Source organism: Barbus barbus (genome assembly GCF_936440315.1).
Source record: "Barbus barbus genome assembly, chromosome: 8".
Taxonomy (NCBI): domain Eukaryota; kingdom Metazoa; phylum Chordata; class Actinopteri; order Cypriniformes; family Cyprinidae; genus Barbus; species Barbus barbus.
The window spans coordinates 2,579,732-2,600,093 of NC_136736.1; the positions used below are offsets into that span (position 1 = coordinate 2,579,732).

The 20,362-nt window shown below is 36.2% G+C and overlaps 2 protein-coding genes across 2 annotated transcripts; one reads left to right on the top strand and one right to left on the bottom strand.

Moving 5' to 3' along the window:
* Nucleotides 1–351: 351 nt before the first annotated feature.
* On the top strand, nucleotides 352–7,927 carry LOC306874359 (protein LTV1 homolog). The gene is made up of 11 exons (XM_079424342.1): nucleotides 352–706; nucleotides 1,068–1,199; nucleotides 1,301–1,495; nucleotides 2,466–2,553; nucleotides 3,226–3,343; nucleotides 3,973–4,192; nucleotides 5,029–5,156; nucleotides 5,414–5,565; nucleotides 6,025–6,077; nucleotides 6,770–6,970; nucleotides 7,287–7,927. The coding sequence occupies exons 1-11, from the start codon at nucleotides 704–706 to the stop codon at nucleotides 7,398–7,400; spliced, it is 1,404 nt and encodes a 467-aa protein (XP_079280468.1). The 5' UTR covers nucleotides 352–703; the 3' UTR covers nucleotides 7,401–7,927.
* LOC306874360 (interferon gamma receptor 1-like) lies at nucleotides 7,657–17,635 on the bottom strand. Its single transcript, XM_079424343.1, has 7 exons — nucleotides 17,166–17,635; nucleotides 12,630–12,762; nucleotides 12,366–12,535; nucleotides 12,130–12,278; nucleotides 11,428–11,593; nucleotides 10,930–11,072; nucleotides 7,657–9,557 (listed from the first exon to the last, which is right to left on the bottom strand). The coding sequence occupies exons 1-7, from the start codon at nucleotides 17,221–17,223 to the stop codon at nucleotides 9,243–9,245; spliced, it is 1,134 nt and encodes a 377-aa protein (XP_079280469.1). The 5' UTR covers nucleotides 17,224–17,635; the 3' UTR covers nucleotides 7,657–9,242.
* Between the last annotated feature and the right edge of the window lie 2,727 nt (nucleotides 17,636–20,362).

Consider the following 20,362-nt stretch of genomic DNA (forward strand, 5'->3'; position numbering starts at 1 on the left):
ATATATTTACCTTATTGTTACATTCTGACCTAAGATGAACCAAATAAAAGCTAAAAATAAAAAATAAATAACAAAAAACAAAAACAAACGAAGACTTAAAGAGAAATTCTAAAGCCGTAATGAAAAATATATATATTTGAATAACCGAAACAACCGGCACTGCAACAGCAACAATAAGAACACAAACATAGGAAAAAATTCAATTAAAATCAATTAAAAGTAAAAAAAAAGAAAAAAAGGTAATGTAATGTATGTTAGAATATAAAAGTTAACCATATAATTTCTCAGAAATGTAGAATTTGTAGGGTCACGTTGGCGTCTTAACGTCATCGTCAGTACGTAACGTCCCTCGTTTAGATTAAACCAAATCTGATTCAGGGGTGTTTTTTCAACTAAAACGGTCTCGCCTGGTAGCGCTGTCATTTATCCGAATTATATACATTTATCAGTATATAATTTTAAATAATTTATATACAAATCGTAAATAGTACTGTATATAAATAATAACTTAATATTTTTAAGCCAGGACTATCGCTCCTCTTTCAGTCAATCGGGATGGTATAGTCCAAAAATGGTCGCTGTTGTCCATGTGTTTCGAGCTGATAGAAGAATTTCTATTATTTGATTCTTCGTAACATTGATACTATTAAAGTCACTTTATATCTGAAATACAAACGCTCGGATAATCCATTAGCTTGTAAGAATGGTGAGTAACTTAAGTCTTGTTTACATATTTCCAGTAAGTGTGGAAATCACATGTTACACTATTGGCTATTAAATAACTTTTATTTCATTTAAACACGAAATACAGTGTCTGTGTTCTAAAATAGACTTGTTTCAGTTAAGGTTTATACTTTAATTTTGATTTCAAATCTATTTGTTTTACGTTTTAATAAGACAGCAAGCAGTCTTATTGTAATATTGAATGTGTTTACTGTAAAATATTTGGCCCAAACACACAAAGATGAAATAAAATGAACCCAAAAGTGACTAAAATGATCCTGCAGTCACATAATATGACAGATTTGTGTGTTGGCGCATTATAGTTGTGATCTGTCCGTCTCCAGCCTCACAGAAAGAAGAAGGCCTTCATCAGTAAGAAGAATGCTGTGTCCTTCCACCTGGTGCACAGAAGTCAGAAAGATCCGCTCGCTGCAGACGAGACAGCACCTCAACATGTCCTTCTGCCCGCTGCCAAGGTAAAACAAACACACCGAACAGGTTTTGAGATGTTACGCAGTCTTAACATTCAAATATCACCCCCTGACCGTGTCACTGAAGTTGGCATTTATTCCTGCAGGTGGAGGTGGAGAAGAGGAGGGAGGAGCAGCGCGAGTTCGGAGTGTTTTTTGATGATGACTACAATTACCTGCAGCACCTGAGAGAGGCGTCCCAGCCCGCAGAGCTAGTCTCTGCTCCTCGCTTCCGCAGAGACGCACGACCAAAACCTGCACAGGATGAAGAGGACATGGAGGAAGAGGACGCCCACGTCCCTGTAAGGCCACTCGCCAGCAGCTCCTCCACGCAGCCTTTAGATCTCCATAAATCACAATTATATATTCTGCACATTTGACGCTGATGGTGTAATGTGTAAAATGCATACTGCACCAGAATACTCAAATACTCACCCTCGTGTCATTCTAAACCTGCATGACTTTCTTTTTCTGTGGAACACGGCACAGAAAGATCATTTTTGTACTTTTTGGGGGATTCCACCCCCCCTCCGTTACACTTCTGTTAGTCCTGGTCAAAAATGACCAGCCTACAAAAATTATACATTATCACCAAATATTGGATTCAATCTTTTTATCAACTTATTTTCTTTAAATTACTCAATCATTTATTGATCATAGGCCTGAGCGTATGCACCATTTCTGAGTGAATATTGCCAAAATTATCAACATTTAAATAAAAAACCGAGGTGCATAAGCTCAGATCAATAAGGCCTACGATCAATTAATTTCAAAATGAAATACAAAACCTGTGCTAGATGAAAGAAAACGAGTTGATAAAGACTGATTCCAAGATTTGGTGGTAATATAACATAAGAGCTCTAAGCTATTTTTAAAAGGCCGCACAAAAACACCAAATTAGTTAAAGGATTTTCAGCACAGGGGTTAATTCTCTTGTGTTGACACATTTCCAATGAAACATGAAATTGAGGAAGTTCTTATTAATAGCCATCAGCTTTTAGTTTACATCACAGCTGTGAATCAAGTTTTGTTACTTGCTTATTCAAATCAAAATTAGGCGATATTAGGGAACAAAAATGTGTACATATCCCAGATTTTGTCATTATTTGGGTCCATTTTCCATGACACGAACGATTTGAGATGTGTTATTAACCTTGTGGTTATTTTTACTAACCATCTACATGCAGCTAGAGTGAGGGTGACAACAAACAGTGTTATGGTCCGGTTGCACCTCCTGCAGTTGATGAGCTTGTGTTTATGTTATACATGCAGGCGGTCTCCATCAAACTGCCCTCTTCTGTGTTCGCGTCTGAGTTTGAAGAGGAAGTGGGTTTATTAAACAAAGCAGCTCCTGTTTCAGGTGAGATTAGAATCAGTCCTGCTCATGTGGCAGCTTTCACAAACCTGCAGAGCAAACATTTACTTTAAGGTCATAACCCATTGGCTGTCTTGATTCATGAAAAAAACAAAATAAGGCTTCAGACAGGGATGGGTCATGTTGGACAACTATGCCATTTTATTATTAATATTGTTAATTTTTTAATACTATACAGTTGAAAAGTTTGGGTTCAATAGGATTAATGGTGTTTTTTATTTTATTATTAATATTTTTGTTCATTAAGGATGCAAGAAATCAAGCGTCCATAAAGGCATTTAAAATTTGTTAAAAAAAAAATGTTTTTTTGAATTTTCTATGACAAAAATATCACTGTTTTCACAAAAATATGAAGCTGCACAACTGTTTTCATCACTGATGATGATAAGAGCAGCGAATCAGCATATTCTCATGATTTCTGAAGGATCATGTGACACTGAAGACTGGAGTAATGATGCTGAAAATACAGCTTTGAATTACAGCAATAATTTACATTTTAAAATCTCTTCATATAAGTGGCAAAACCAAACAATAGTTAATGGTAATGTGACCTTGATTTACAAAAAGAAAAAAGATTTTCATAAAAAAGATTAAGCAAAAGGCCTGTAGTCAAAGAAACTGCCAAATGCAAATGTAGTTTTGCGTCTTGCTTTCCAGGGCCGCGGTTGGACATGGATCCTGACATTGTTGCTGCGCTGGATGAGGACTTTGATTTTGACGACCCAGAGAACATGCTGGAAGATGACTTCGTCGTCAAAGCCAATGACGTCATGGGGTAAAACTGACAAATGACAAAATATTAGAGTGAGCCTGATATCTTGTTGATGATTGGATAAGTTGGATGTAAATTAAGTGAGTTAAAGCGTTAGTTCACCCCAAAATGAAAAGGATTGTCATAGTGTCGCAAAACTGAAGTTGAGCCACTGATGTCACATGGACTGTTTTACCAATATATTTACTACGTTTCTGGACCTGGGAACATTTCAGTTGGGTTGCTGTCTATGGAGGGTCAGATAGCTCTCAGATTTCATCAAAAATATCTTAATTTGTGTTCAGAAGACGAACGAAGGTCTTACGGGTTTGGAACGACATGAGGGTGAGTAATTCATGATTTTGGGGTGAACTATCCCTTTAACCCATTGGTCTCAAACTCAGTTCCTGGAGGGCCACAGCTATGCACAGTTTTGCTCCAACACTAATCAAACACACCTGATCCAGCTAATCAAGGTCTTCAAGATCACTAGAAACTTCCAAGCAGGTGTGATTTGGAATTGGTTGGAGCTGTGGCCCTCCAGGAATTGAGTTTGAGACCACTGCTTTAACCAGTGGGGGGAATGCTTGAATCTGCATAACCCCACCCATATCAGATACCATAACCAATTTCCTTTTTGTTTTTGACCTCAGTGGTGATGATGATGAATGGGAGGACACAGATGATGATGATGAAGACGAGGAGCAACATTATGATTCAGAAGGTGGTCTGTCAGAGGATGAGGAAGGCGGCCGGAGAGAGTTCATGTTTGCCGACTGCGAGACTAAGAGTCGTTTCACAGAGTATTCGCTCACGTCTTCTGTCATGAGGAGGAACGAGCAGCTCACGCTCCTGGACGACCGATTCGAGAAGGTCAGCCAGCAGATCTTCCACACATAATGATGAACAATAGTGCCTGTTCGCATTGAGAGCAAATTAATCTTTAGTTTAGGCACACACTACAACACTGCTGAAATGTTTACAATTCGCCAAGTTTAGTGCCACAGCCATGCACATTTTAAAAATGCTGTATTTTTTTTTTCTTTGCCACCAAAAGTCACCAAACAATGAGATAGACACTGATGACTGGAGTAATGATGCTGCAAATTCAGCTTTGATCACAGTAATAAATTATATTTTAATATATATTACAATAAAGAAGGTATTTTTTCAGGGTTTGAATTTGGCTACAAAATTTAAGTTACCAGCCATTCATAACGTCTACTAGCAAAAAAAAAAAAATACAGAAATAAACCAACAGCTTGCGGCTGTCCACACTGGATGTGACAAAGCGGCCATTGCAGATCACTTATTTCTTCAATGTAAAGGAAACCAGCGTGCCATTATTTGTCGGGTATGATATATCAAGTCAGCTAGATATGCAGATGCTGCTCAATTAGGTTGTTTTTAATATATCATGATGACTCACAAGTTCAGTACTTGCACTAAATCTGCACAGATTTGGCTTCAATGAACTTGCCCAAGAAATTTACGAGTGAACATAATTTATGAAAAGTAGCCTAGCTACTAATTGGCTAGTGATTTGACAGCGTTACCCACCACAGCTGATTTTTACCTGCATTTGGCAGGTGTTAATTTCAAACCCTGGTAATATTTCATAATAACACTGTTTTTACTGTATTTTATCAACTAAATGCAGCCTTGGTGAGCAGACATCATCAATCAGTAATTGTCTGTTTGTTGACTAGTTTTACGAGCAGTTTGACGATGACGAGATCGGCGCGCTGGATAACGCAGAGCTGGAGGGCTACATCGAACCGGACAGCAAGCGATTGGAGGAGGTCATCAAAGACTACTTTATACAGAAAGAGAAAGAGTGAGTGTGTGCGACTGTCACGGATGTGTGTGTGTGAGAGAGATCACAGCAGAAGAGCTCATCAGTTTGTATGTGTGTGTGTGTGTGTGTGTGAGAGAGATCACAGCAGAAGAGCTCATCAGTTTGTGTGTGTGTGTGTGTGTGTGTGAGAGAGATCACAGCAGAAGAGCTCATCAGTTTGTATGTGTGTGTGTGTGTGTGTGTGAGAGAGATCACAGCAGAAGAGCTCATCAGTTTGTGTGTGTGTGTGTGTGTAGATGTCAGAAACCAGATCAGCTGGGTCCCACAGAGCTGCCCTCTGTGAAAGAGGAAGACGAAGAAGAGGATAATGAGGACGACGAAGAGGTGGAGATTGAGACGATGGTCATTGAGCCGCCGACAGAGCGCTGGGACTGCGAGAGCATCATCAGTGAGTCTGAATCCATTTAGAGTTTCTGAAGGATCATGTGACACTGAAGACTGGAGTCATGATGCTGAAAATTCACATTTACATCACAGGAATAAATTACATTTTACAATTTTTCATAGAAAAGTTCTTTAAAATGCAAATGTGTGTGTGTGTGTATATATATATATATATATATATATGCACATGCACAGCCATTCAGATATAATATATCGATAATAAATCATTATATTAGAATGATCATGTGACACTGAAGTCTGGAGTAATGATGCTGAAAATAGAGCTTTGATCACAGGAACAATTTTAAAGTGTATTAAAATAGATAATTAAAATTATTTTAAATTATTATTATATTTTTTTACAAAATTATTTTTTTTCTGTATTTTTGATCAGGTATACAAGTATTAAAATTACAACGTTCTGATTATTCTTATCATGATCATTTTTATCTTTCTCTCCCAGGTACATACTCAAACCTCTACAACCGGCCCAAACTGATCCAGGACCCCCCAAAGGTGAAGAAACCTGCCTTTCAGGTTTCATATTTAATAAGCTGTTCACTCATTTCATTAGACAGATAAAGAAGGAAAGGGACCGATTAGATTCACTGCGAGGTACATTTCCAATTCAAATCCACATTCATTTTGCATGTGAATCAAATTTGAGATGTGGTTTGTGTCTCTGTGTTACAGTATATAGTTTCCCCTATAGCACAGAGACACAAGCAAACATGCTACGTTTAGAACAATAAGGCTATGAAAACAATTAGGTAACGAATGGTGAGTTTGAGGTGAATTGAGGTATTCATATTAATCTTAACAAATAATACCTACCATATGAGTTACATGTTGATCAGTTTTTAATGCACTGATTCATCAATCTAATTCATAGTCTATGTGACTAATAAAGCACACAGACCTGTTTTGTTTACTTGCTTTTTAGAATAGTTTGCATGCAATGTCATGACACATTTCAGAGGTCATCATATTTGTTTATAGGGATGGATACATAAGAATTATCAGAGCTTAAAAACACAAACACCAAGAGACGTGGCACTTAATATAAACAGTACAGCATGGTGCTTTGACACATCAAGGTTATGCGTTTGAATCCTGCATGAACTGATATTATCTATATCTTGAATGCAAAGCAAGTTTCTTTGGGTGAAAGCATCTGCCAGATGCATAATGTAAACACGTGTTTGCAGCCCAAGGAGATCCGAGTGTCCAATAAGACAGGGATTCCTCTGGACGTCCTGCCAAAACGAGGCCTGACGGGCAAACAGGTGGAGAGGATGGAGAGGATCAACGACTCAGACCTGCCCCGAGCCTCCACACAGCCCCGCTCACGGGACGAAAGCGCAGAGGAGAGGAGAGCCAGGAAACAGACCATCAAGATGGAGAGGAAGGTGCGTACGGCCACAGCCTCCAGGTGGCAACATTTTGTTTGTCTAATCTGATGCGTCATGCTGGAAATAATATTAAATATTAATATAACACAGTATATGTTGTGATTATCTACCTGTTATCTCTGCCTTATGGCCTGTCAGACATTATTAGCTAGTTGAGGAGAAGTGTGCTTTTACTTTAAGTTGACTTTTTGCTAATTTTATAATAAAATGAGAGGAAAAATCTCACATTGGAAGAGGAAGTTGGCTCCGTATTAACCACTTGGAAGTGTGACTACCTAAAAAGCACCTTTATTTTCATTCATTGTTGTCTTAGGAGAGGAGGTCAGAGAAGAAGGCAAACAAACTGGCATTCAAACAGGAGAAGCAGATGCAGGAGAAGCAGATGGTTAATTTAAGAGCAAACGTTCAGGGCCTGAAGCTCTCCTAGGATGGCAGAGACTCTCCAGAGAACGTCAACATCACTGCAATGTTTCCAACAGCAGCAGAGACTACAGGACCTCACTGAAGACACGTCAGCTCATGATGGCATCGTTTTCCTTACCAGAACTTTCATGTTTGCGTGACTCATACAGCATGTGTTTTTGAACAGTGTTGCCATGGAGATATCATCATGAATGGAATCTACAGAAACTGTTCTATTTAAGTTTGATTGTTTGCAAACAGTCAACAGGAGCTCATTCCTTAACGACTCAATCAGTTTTATATATATATTTTCCATAGAATCACAATCCGGTTTTAATAAAAACACAATGTAAAAAAAAAAAAAAAAAAAAAATTTTTTTTTTCCATAAGTGGCACAATAAAACAATGCAAGCTATCAGCAGCCTGTAGCTAGATAGGATGGCTTATTAAAGTGGCTTGTCAGTTCATCATCATGGAAATCCCATCATTATGTGTTGTGCATAAATGCCATCCACAGGATTGAACAATAAACAACTTTGACCTCAAAAAGTTCCTGTTTTCATCGTGAGTATGAGTTTGAGTTGGCAAAAAAGTTCACATCTTTGTTGGGAATTGTAGTTGTGTTTTATAAAAGCTCTGGCATCACAAAAACAACCAAACTGATAGAGTCTTTAGAAGATGTTTAGTAGCAGCTTTAACACTACTGTTCAAAGGTTTTGGTTCTGTGAGATTTAAAAAAAAAAAAAAAGTCTCTTCTGCTCACCAAGGCTGCATTTGTTTGATCAAAAATAAAAACGGTAATATTTGAAATATTACCATTTAAAATAAGTTTTCTGTTTGATTATAGTGTAAAATATAATTTATTCCTGTGATGCGCAGCTGAATTTTCAGCATCATTACTCCAGTCTTCAGTGTCACATGATCTTCAGAAATCACTTCAATATGCTGATTTGCTGCTCAAGAAACATTTCTGATTATTATCAATGTAGAAAACTGTTGTGCTGCTTCATATCTTTATAGAAACCACGATACTATAGTTTCTAATGAATACAGGTTCAAAAAACAGCATTTATTTTAGCAACATTATACTTTTGATTAATGCATCCTTCCTGAATAAATATTCCCCAGCTAAGAATTGATGGTTCCCAGAACCCAAAGAATAACATTAGGGGAGCAGTCCGTGTTTGCTGGATCATTTCTTTAAAAGGAGTCTTACTGACCATTTTTTGAACAGAAGTGGACATTTCTGTTTGATGCGACATCTTATTACAGCTCATGATAGCTGGTGCATTTCATATTTAGACAAAAATAGAAGAATAAGTACAGAGGCGAGTTACTGTAATAATAAAGTGTTTTTCTGTAATCAACTCAACAAAGCCAGGCAAGGATATATTTGGTGTTGTGAGTTTAAGAGAACTAAATGAAATACATTTGTAATGTCGGTAAATCCCATGAGACGTGCGAAAACACAGCATAATGGCTTCAAGGCACATGACCTGAAAAGCACTCGTATTGTAAAACTTTGTTCAAAGGCCACAAGATAAGACTCTGCCCGCTTAGGAGATAAAACTACAGTATGTAGCAAAATATAAGTAGCAATGAACAAATAATGCTCAAAATAAGAATAAACAGTTCCCTGAACTAGTGTGCGAGGAGTTTCGGTTCAAATAAAAGGAGTACTGTGATGAAGACAAACACCAAACCGGTTTTTCCATTGTGCCATGAACCGGAAAACTAGGGGGAATTCCATTCATGATGTAACGTGAGGGCTTGTGTTTGAACAGTCCCATCCCATGCCATGTTCCCAAAACACATCTAGGCGACAGGTACGGGGATTTTGCTGCCTTTATGGTACTTTCCTTCACTTCTAGACCTCTAAAAGCAGTTTGGGTCCGTAACCATCTACTGTATCTCCAGGACTCATCTCCTGTCTTTGTCTGGGGGCATGTGGACAGTCGTAAAAGTCCGACAGGTCGCTCTGCTCATCTTCAACAAGGTCATTAGGCCCGTAGGAGCCGTCATCTTCCGAGTTGCTGCTTCCCTCATCCTTGTCACTGGACAATGGATTCTGCGTGGTATGCACTTCAGTGTCCTCAGCTGGTTCGAGCTGCAAATGCTTCTCCACATGATCTGGCTCCACAATCAGTGTTTTCAACAGGTGTGATGGTGTTTTATTGAAATCCTACCAAACCAGAAAGAGACCGTTTACAGTCACCTATCCCTGTGCAGGAATGCTGCTGGGTAACACGCTCACACAAAACACAGCAGGACACTTCTGACAAATTAAGTGCATGCTTTACCCAAAAACATATGCATTTCTTTACAAAAGAACATTGAGACCACAACAACATTAGACACTCATTCATTCATTCATTTTATTTAGCTTTAATATATTTCAGTTTTAGTCATTTAATGTTAGTACTTCAACTAAAATTTTGTAATTATTCTGTCCAAGACAACATTTAATTTCCTTTTTTTTTTTTTTATATATATTTTTATTTTGTGCTTTTTCATTTGCATTTTTATATTGTTTATATATTTCTGCTTAGTTTTAGTTTTATTGCTGTTTTAGTCATTTTAGAACTTAAAATGGAATTTCTTTGTTTCCAAGACGACATTTCTAATTTATACTTTATTATTCCTAGTTTAAGATTTTCGTTTAATGTTTATTTTATTTTTAGTAATTAAAGTACTTAATTTTTAAAAAATATTTTTTTTTAATTTAGAAAGCTTCCAAAGCAACATTTTTAGTTCAACCTCATTTTAAGATTTTCATCTAATATTTGTTATTCAGTTTCAATGCATTTTTATTGCAGTTTAATTTTAGTAATTATTGTACTTCAACTTTTTTTTTTTTTTTTCAGTGAACTTCCAGGGCATTTTTAGTTCAACCTAAGTTTTACATTTTCATCTAATATTTAGATTTTATTTTATTTCAGATTAAATGACCAAAAGCAAATGTTAATAGTTTTAGTTAATAACAACACTGATGGTGACTGGTTATTTTATTATATTTTTCAAAATAATTTTCTGGAGTATTAAATGGATAGTAGTAGGGAAAAATGTATATCTCGGTATAGATAGTAGTCAACTTTATGCACCTTATTCTTCAATGTGGAAGTAAGCCTATGGGCGAGACTTCCGGTTGATTAGCGACTAAAGGGTAATAACGAGAAGAATAAAGTGCAGTAAACTGTTTGCACTACAAACCAATGTCTTCATAATTAAAATAATACATTACAATAGTATGGTAAGATGCACTAATTTGCAATATCAAGAAGCAAAACGAGCAGCTTTGTACAGTTAAAAATAGCTGGATGTGGATGAGACCGGAAGACAGACCCATATTTACAAATGCTGTTCATTTCGTAAATACCTGATCATTTTAATATGTCTTGTGTAAACAGGATTGTGCAGCATTGATGTAAATATACAAGTGGAGGCTAATTATAGTTAAAAATTTTGCATTTGTATAATGTTGCATTCTATTTATACCAATGTTTTACTGAAAAAGGTGCACATAAATATCAAGAACCGGCCAAAAAGCAACTTACAGTTAAATGCGGGAACATAGAGGGAACTTTCCTCTTCATTTCTGAGTTGAACTTCTTCGCTAACAGCATAATGACGGTGGTTATGAACAGCAGCGTTAAGACAACTCCCAGCACTGGATACACGTACACGGTGACCGGAGGATCTGGATGGAAGAACGAAAAACATCAGTCAATTATATCGTTGGGTTTATCATTTAATATCCCTGTATAATGCTTGGTTTCTGTTTCAGCTCGGTACCATTGAGCCCATATGTTTTGTCTCGTGTATAAAAATTTGACTTCAGCATTTAAGTATTTTTCATGCAAACTGTGCTTTTATTTGCTACCTTATGTTAGAAGCCAAAAGTTGGGATGCATTTAAAAATTCTCTATTATAACTAGTGAATACAATAAATAATAAACTCATCATATTTGTCTATACTTCAGCTGATGCTGCATTTCCACTGTTATCTGACTTGTGAAGCGAACTGAAGATTGTTTGGTTGAAATTGCACTTACAGCTTCTTATGTCTCCTGTGAAACAACTGCTTCTGAGATTGAAAAACCTCTGTCCAATATTTCCAGTCAGATTGATGCAGTATTCACCTCTGTGATCAGAAAACATAACGGACATCTCGCATGTATTTTGTGTCATTTTACAGGTTTCAGGGTCTTCATTCATCTCCTGTAGAGAAAACAATAGTTACAACTATTTAAAAGAAAAATTCATGCAAAATGAGCATTTTTGTCATTATTTATGCACTGCGTTTGACTTGAGACATACACTACTGTTCAAGATTTGTTTGTTAAACTAAATTAAATTGATCAAAAGTGAGAGAAAATCATGGTTTCCCCAAAACTACTTTCAACACTGATAATCAGAAATGTTTCTTTCAGCAGCAGATCTGTATATTAAAATGATTTCTGAAGGATCATGTGACACTGAAGACTGCAGTAATGATGCGGAAAATTCAGCTTTACATCACTATTTTAAAATATATTCACATTTGAAATTACACAGTTTTTTAGTTTGTTATTGATTTGAAGATATATAATTACTTAAATTTGAATCTGTTCCTCAAACATACCATATGACTTCAGCTACTTTTATGTTGCATTTTGGTATTTATTAAAGCTAAAATGTAATTATTATATTAGAGCAAAAGCGTTTTTGTATTTGGTTGAACTCTTACTGCAAGCAGACAGGAAAGTGAACGTTACCTCTTCTGTTTCGATAAAGTATTCCAGATAATCGCCGTCGTGGCCTTGCAGAGCCGGTGAGTTTCTGTACAGCTTTAGAGGGTTGATGAACTGGACGTGAAGTTTGCCGTCTTTGGGAGAAAGTTCAACCTCAGGAAACTCCAAATAACCTGAACACAGCAGAGTACAGTTCGATTATACTGCTGGCATTTGCTATGATGGATGATATTTCCAATAAAAACACAGGTTAAGCATACACTTAATATTGGCGGTAGCATATTCATTATAGCTGAAGGTATCTGATTCGGTCGGCTCTGACTTCTCTTCTCCTCGTACGGCCATCACATTAACAGAGTAGCGGTTGTATGCTGGCTTAAACAGCATACTGGATATGTTCAAATGCAGATTTTGTGTAATTTTAGAGTTTCTGGAACAAAAATAAATAATAAGAGTAAGCTCATGATGGCAGTCAAACATTTTCAAGCTACAAAAGATCAGGTTTTTTTATTCAGACGATTTACCTTTCACTGGACTCGTCTTTCACCTCCACCAGGAATTGTACATCCCGACTGAGATCAGGATATTCCCATCGAACTTCAACTCCATAGCTGTCACACTGAATAGACACGTTAGCAGGAGACGGGAGACTCACAGCTAAAAGAGAGACAGAATCACATTACACAAAACAATTTCAGACCTCCAACTCAAAATTTGGACTGATTACATCTACAACATTTCAACATTTATTCATTTAGCTGATGCTTTTATCCAAAGCGACTTACAATTGCTATATATGTCAGAGGTCGCACGCCTCTGGAGCAACTAGGGGTTGAGTGTCTTGCTCAGGGACACATTGGTGTCTCTCAGTGGATTCGAACCCGGGTCTCTCACACCAAAGGCATGTGTCTTATCCACTGCGCCATCAACACCCAATTGAATTTCTGCTAACTGAATTTGATCAATTGTGGCAACAGTCTGTTAACATTGGCTCAATGAGAAATAATATGTTGGGCCAATGGAAAAATTAAGATGTATTCAGTCACTAGAAAATTTTGAGTTGGAGGTCTGATATTTTTTACAGTGTAGTGTTCGATCAATGACATGCTCTTTTCTCTGTTTGCATGAGTCTGACCACATGATCTCCATGTATATTACATTACTTATTATGCTAAGTAAAGCAATGCTCATAATTCCCATTCAAAGTACTACTAAAAAAAAGACTGTTAAGGCCAAATTTCAGAAAACAAATAATGAAATATGCTTTGTAATATAATGAAAATGAATTATTTTTTTCTCTTTTTTGCATTGTAACATTATTCTTAAAATATAGTTCAGCACATTTCATTGTCAGTATATAGTAAAGTAATACAATTCTTTTTTGCTTATAATAATGCCAGAAAAGTGATATGCAGTATTCACAAATTGAAAAGTATAATTATTTAGTAAGGGGTATATTAATTATACAACATAATAGTATTTTTATTTAATTACTGAATGAGAAATGCCATTTAAAAATTTGGAGTATGTAATATTTTTAATGTTTTTCAAAGACGCATCTTCTGCTCGGCAAGGCTGCATTTATTTGAACCCCCCCCCCCACAACAAACAAACAAACAACACAGTAAAAGCAGTAATATTGTAATATGCATTTTATTCCTGTGTCACATGATTCTTCAGATTTGCTGCACAATATATATTTTTAATTGTAATAATGCTGAAGACATTTGTGCTGCTTCATTTTTTCAGGATTCTTTGATGAATAGAAAGTTCAAAAGAACAGCATTTATTTGAAATATTTTCTAACATGAAAGTCTTTACTGTCACTTTTGATCAATTCAATGTGTCCTTCTAAGTATTACTCTCTTAAAAAAAAAAACTACCGACCCTATAACAGTAATGAACATTCATGTTTTTTCATGCAATAATTCTGTCCTTTCTTATATAATAATGATGTTTTTTTTTATTCGCCACAAAGAAATGGGAACTGGAGAGAAATGTACTCTTAAAATAATGTCCTCTTGGTCTCAAAATGGGCTTAATTTTCTTCATGTACTGTATAATCATTTCTTTTCTTTTTAAACTATCATCTCATATTCTTTTTTAATCTAAACAGCCACAGTTACAGTGATTCCTGTTGTGTTGGTTGAGAATGGCCTGACAACGCCATCGATGCTGTTTGTTGAGATAGCATGAAAATGTCTTTACATGTCCCCTGTGACCCTCCCCAGCGCTCTCTCTTCTCGTAGTAAACACAACACATATCAAAATAGTCTTCCCTTCCCTTCCCGCTGGCTCTACTCTCCAAACACCCACGCACACACACGCTCACACACGCCGTTTCAAAGATGCCATTTAACGTGTCACGCACACTGCTATTACCAGTGCCAGTTTCTGTCTGAGATCAACTTCGTATCTAGTATTTTGGACTTTGCACTGCTTTTATATTCAGATGTGTTTTAAACCCCTATAAAGTTGACAATCAAAACCTATTTAACTGCTCTTATGTGACATATATTAAAGAGCATTTAGCATTGTAATGTGACTATTTTTCTTCTTTTTTATTTTTGCAAAACTTTATGTCTTGTCAGATACAGTCTCTTTTAAGAGAACAAAGAAAATTAAAAAAAAGTATCATGATTTCCACAAAAATAATTAAGCAGTACAACTGTTTTTTTAACATTGATGATGATAATAATAATAAGAAGAAATGTATTCGAGCAACAAATCAGCAAATTAGAATGATCATGTGACACTGAAGTATGGAAACCCATTACCACCACTGAATAAAAATAAAACAAGGTAATTGACCCTTCGCAGGGAGCTTGACTGACAGGCGATCTGACCAATCATAGCGTTGAATCCACCCTTTTGTCTGACAAACAAATCAGACAGGAGAGTAGATTAATGTAGGTGGACTTAAACTTGAGAAATGGTGTGTACTGACGTCTTTCCGTAGTTGAAACAAGATATTGATATTTATTTCATGCTATAACTACTAGTAAAGAGGAAGAGATGATCAGTTCACGTGTGCCGCTTGAACCGAGGCAATACAGCGATCTGTTGCAACACATTAAAGAGCCACAGAACTGTATTCATTGTTGGAATACATTGTTTGAAAAATGACAAATTTTGAAAGCTGAGAGTCCAGAGACCTTGTTTCTTATCAGAAGAAAGCGGTCTCGTCTGTCGGAAACTTGTCAGTATCCTCTTTGCTCTGCGATGTATTTTTTAATGCGTGAGAACTTGATGTGTAATGTGAGAGCGACGTGGCTTGTCAAACTTAGCAACAGTAAGGGGGTGCGTCTTTGCGAAGGGTCAATTGCAAGTTTTCATCCTACAATTCAGACTTTTTTTCCCGCACATTTCTGACTTTATTTCTCAGAACTGCGCTCTGAGAATCTCACATTCTGATTTTTTTTGTTTCTCACAGTTGCAAGTTTATGAGAAAGCCAGAATTGTGAATTTATTTATCAGAATTGCTGACTTTGTAACTATCAATGCCGAATTTATATCACGTAATTATCACAAAAAGTCACAATTTCCTTGTTTTATTTTTTATTCAGTTGCAGAAACGGACTTCCATACTATAGACTGGATTAATGATGCTGAAAATTCAGCTTTGCATCATAGGAATAAATAAATATATTTGCATAGAAAACAGCTATTTTAAATTTAAATAATATTTTACTGTATTTCTGATCTCATAAATGCAGTCTTGGTGAGACTTCTACATTAAAAAAAAAAACCTTACAATCTCCAAAGAACATAAATGTTTTCATGAGGGATTTGATTTGATTGATTTGAAGCCATTAGTCACATGGGCTATTTTTACAGTGTTGTGTGTGTATGAGTGTCTAACAAATACACACAAACCCACCCCTTTCTCTCATCACACAGGCATTATATTCCAAGAAATCGCAGTGTAAAACAGGATCTGTGGTGTGAATCACTGCGGTCTCAGTCAGTCTTATTCTTTGTTTCGTAAAAGTAAGTGCAAACCAGACACATGTAGGCTCCAACTTCATTAAGAACTTCTGAGAACTCCAACCCAACAAGCTTCCCACCCCAAAAATAATGTTGCAATCAGATGAATCATATTACAACATTCAAAGTAAAAATGTTTGACTCACAGGACCGAGCTGTTGCATTACTTGCAGCCTTTTTTAATGGGGCTAAAATTTGGTTAAAAATGAATTATGACTGAAATCAGATCTCTTTGTGTAGTCGAATCATTTATCTAAATAGTCATTTTACACTTGCTTAAACAGCCACACAATCACATCTGCAACGTCTTATCACATTCATTTATTCAGTCTAATCAGACTGATTCATACGTTGCTGTGATATGCTTGAACTTTGACCTACTGTATGGATTTAGTCAATACATAGAGTACAGTACGTGACTGTCATGATCATATTTCTGTCCAGATGTTCACATCTCTTTAGTGAAGCACACTTTAAACCAGGGATCCTCAAATCTGGCCTACAACATCCACTTTCCTGCAGAGTTTAACTGTAACCCTAGCATGCCAATCAATGTCTTCAGGATCAATAGAAAATTACATAGGTGAGTTTGATCAGGGCTGGAGCTAAACTCTGCAGCACATTGGCCCTCCAGGGCAAGCTTTGAGGAACCCTGCTTTAAACTATGAATGAGAGATATTGTGTGAAATGTTAAATGTGACTGACGGACTGGTTTGCGTCCCTCTCGTTAAGTTTTGACTAATCTCAGATGTCAGTGCAATAAAAACTGACACCTGCACCAGGCCTTTGGACCGCACAACCACATAAACCTACCCTCTTATCATGGAAAACAACACGGTAAAACAACTCTAAAAGCATAGAAATTGTTAAAAAGTTTGGTAAACACTTTTATCCAACACATTATCAACATCCTTGAAATATTGAAATGTTTCCTCCAAGAACTTAAGTTTACAAATAAATAAATGCAGTAATAAATAAAAAATTAATAATAATACACATTTAATAAATATATAAATTAATATTATATTACAACTATACTACTAAAATAAATCAATCAAATGAAATCATCTCACCCTCTGAAGCGGATTTTTGGATCAGGATCAAGACGCCGATATAGATCTGAATCCGCATTATTGCCAGCTAGTTTCAATCCAAACTTCACATATTATATCGTCGAGTAAAAAGTGTTAATCCTGTCGAAATGAGCGTTCTCCAAGTGTAGTGAACCCCATGATCGTTCAGGTCTGTATTGCTCCAGAGTTCAGAAGAACAGCGAGGCTTCCAGCGAAGTGCTCTTCAGGGAAATGACGCACGACGGACGTCAGGGTTTACAGGTAGCTACAGGTAACTCTCTCTCTCTCTCTCTCTCTCAGCAACCTTACACCGTTACACGGAACTTTTCACTTGTTGAGGCTTAACTTAAACTCTTCTGGACCCATTACAGTTCTGAATCAGTATCATTTAGACAGCCGGTTCATTCACTCGCGTTTCATTTTAAAAGCGGAAGGTTAATGTCCGTAGGATCAGATTTCAATGTTGTAGTGCCATCTGATGTTATATCAGTGTATTACATTACATGCCACATAAAGGCTACTGTACATAGCAATTATTCTATCTATCTATCTATCTATCTATCTATCTATCTATCTATCTATCTATCTATCTATCTATCTATCTATCTATCTATCTATCTATCTATCTATCTATCTATCTATCTATCTATCTATCTATCTATCTGAGTCTTTGAATCTCAATAACATGCATCTAAATGTACCAGTTGGTATACATTTTATTGCATACTCTTGCAAAATTTTGAAGAATATTCTGAAATGATGTAGAGAGCATCAGGATGTCATATTCGTCTGGCATCCATGAGAGCTGTGCATCAGACATGGGGAGAGATTACTGACCCTTCACCTCTGGACCTGAAGTTTTCTGCGTCACTTATAACACACCAGAGCTGAAACAGACTAAAACTGAGCAGAAAATCACTTGAAGGTGATTTTGTGTGCATGTGGGGGTGGTTGTTGGATATTTTTACTTGGTTAGCAGTATTTATTTGGCACAAAGAGGATCTCAGTTGGCATTACATTGAATAGATGCATTTATACTAAACAGGCTACAGCTGATAAAACACTGGTTTATATGAGTTGAAAACATAACAATGCACTAAGCTTCAAAAAAGAAAACAGGGAAGTCCAAACAAGCTTATTCAGTAAAATTACTTCTCAATGCTACATATGAACAATAACAAAATAGGATTTTTAAAAGTTTTTCCTTTTAAAAAAGGAGCTCACCAATGCATTTATTTGACCAAAAATACAGTAAAAACAAACAATTGTGAAATATTATTACTGATTTCTATCTGAATATATTTTAAAATGTAATATATTCCAAAGCTGAATTTTCAGCAGCCATTACTCCAGTGTTCAGTTTCACATGAAATCATTTTCAATCTTTTATACCGTTATTTTTACTGTCACTTTTGAACAATTGAATGTGTCCTTGTTGAATAAAATAATTAATTTCTGTAAAAAACAAACAAACTGTTAGATCATGCCTCCACACAAGATAATTAAGATGCCAGATCCTGTCAGAAAATATCTGTTTTGTCTGGAAACAGTCGGCAAAATACCCAAAACCTGTTGACAGCAAGTCTTGTCTGGTACCCAAAATACCCAAAACTGTATTAACAGTCTTCTGTCAGCCAAGAAGTTGACTGAGTGAAGGTAAAGCCAGAGAAGAGCAGAAGCACGAGACAAAAAAGGAGCAGTTTATTGTATAATCGTAGTCGCGTATCAATACTCAAGACTTCGTCTGACAAACACAATTCCAACAAGTACTGTTATATATTCCCATAAACCTTGAATTTCCATCAACATTCCCTTGTATCTCTTATTCATGAAGACAAACAGCCCTTGAAACACACAGTCATAAGACTAAACAACAATGGAAAAATATGACTAATCCGTTAATGAATCAATTAAATGGCTATAAGGATTATTGTAAATGACTATGATTAAATGGAATAATAAAAATATGATTAAATGGTAAATTATTATAAATGAACAAATGATAAATGAATGAATAAGATCCTTCAAAATAAAAAAAGCTCATATTGACTCATAACTTTAACTTTTGGATAGTAATATATTTCTCATAAATTAAAGGGGAAAAATTTATATTTTTGGAAACAAGGTTTATGAATTATGAATGCTGCAACACAACAATAATTAAACTCATTCAATCCCCGCTCACTTACTTATTGTGCAGTGTTTACCGTTACATTGCCTGCAGACTGAAGCGACCTATACGAAAGTGCTGTGTTCCTCACATGTAGCTGGACAGGTCAAGCATCAAGAGTACAACAACGATAACACAAATCATCTACTAAGATGAGTAAGTTGACAGTCAGGTTAAGATGAAACCCTGAAGTGCTGATAAAACAAACACAGACATAAACACAAGCACAAAGAGACAGAAAGCGGCGAGTTAAGCCTCTTAAAGCATTACAGCTGCTGTGCTTTGAGGAAGCAGATGTGGAGTGAATGTGATCACTGAACAAACAAGATGACGGGTTCACCGGCACAAGGAGACGCAGCTGCAAGTTCATCATTTCTGTGCCACTGTGTCACTAAAAGGAAAAGTTTGAGGCAAATACACCTGCTTTCAAGAGACCACTTCATCTTGTGTGAGAGCACAGGCTTATTAAAGGAATAGTTTGCCTAAAAATGAAAATTTGCTGAAAATGTATCCATCCTCTGGACATCCAAGTTGTAGATGAGTTTGTCGCTCCATCAGATTTGGAGGAATGTAGCATTATCACTTGCTCACCAGTGAATGGGTGCCGTCAGAATGAGAGTCCAAACAGCTGATAAAAATTTCACAATAATCCACACCACTCCAGTCCATTTTTTAACCCTCTTATGCATGAATTATTAAATCACAAACTATTATTATTATAATGTTTTTTACATGTTTGTTTTTACTTTTAAACAAGTGAAAAATCATGCCAATTTTTTTTTTTTTTTCAATATATTATACTTTGAGGGAGTTACATATATGTTCACTGTAGTGGACACCATGCATAAATATGTGGTCTTAAAAAAACACGTTTTTAAAATATTTGCAACATGAAAATGGTTTGAATACATATAAAAACATTCAATAACAACAAGCTATGTCATGACGGCACAGAGTGTGCACAGAGTGTGTGTCTATGGGACAGGGGTGTGTGGGGCAGAGTGGGGGGAGGGTAGGGGGTGGTGAG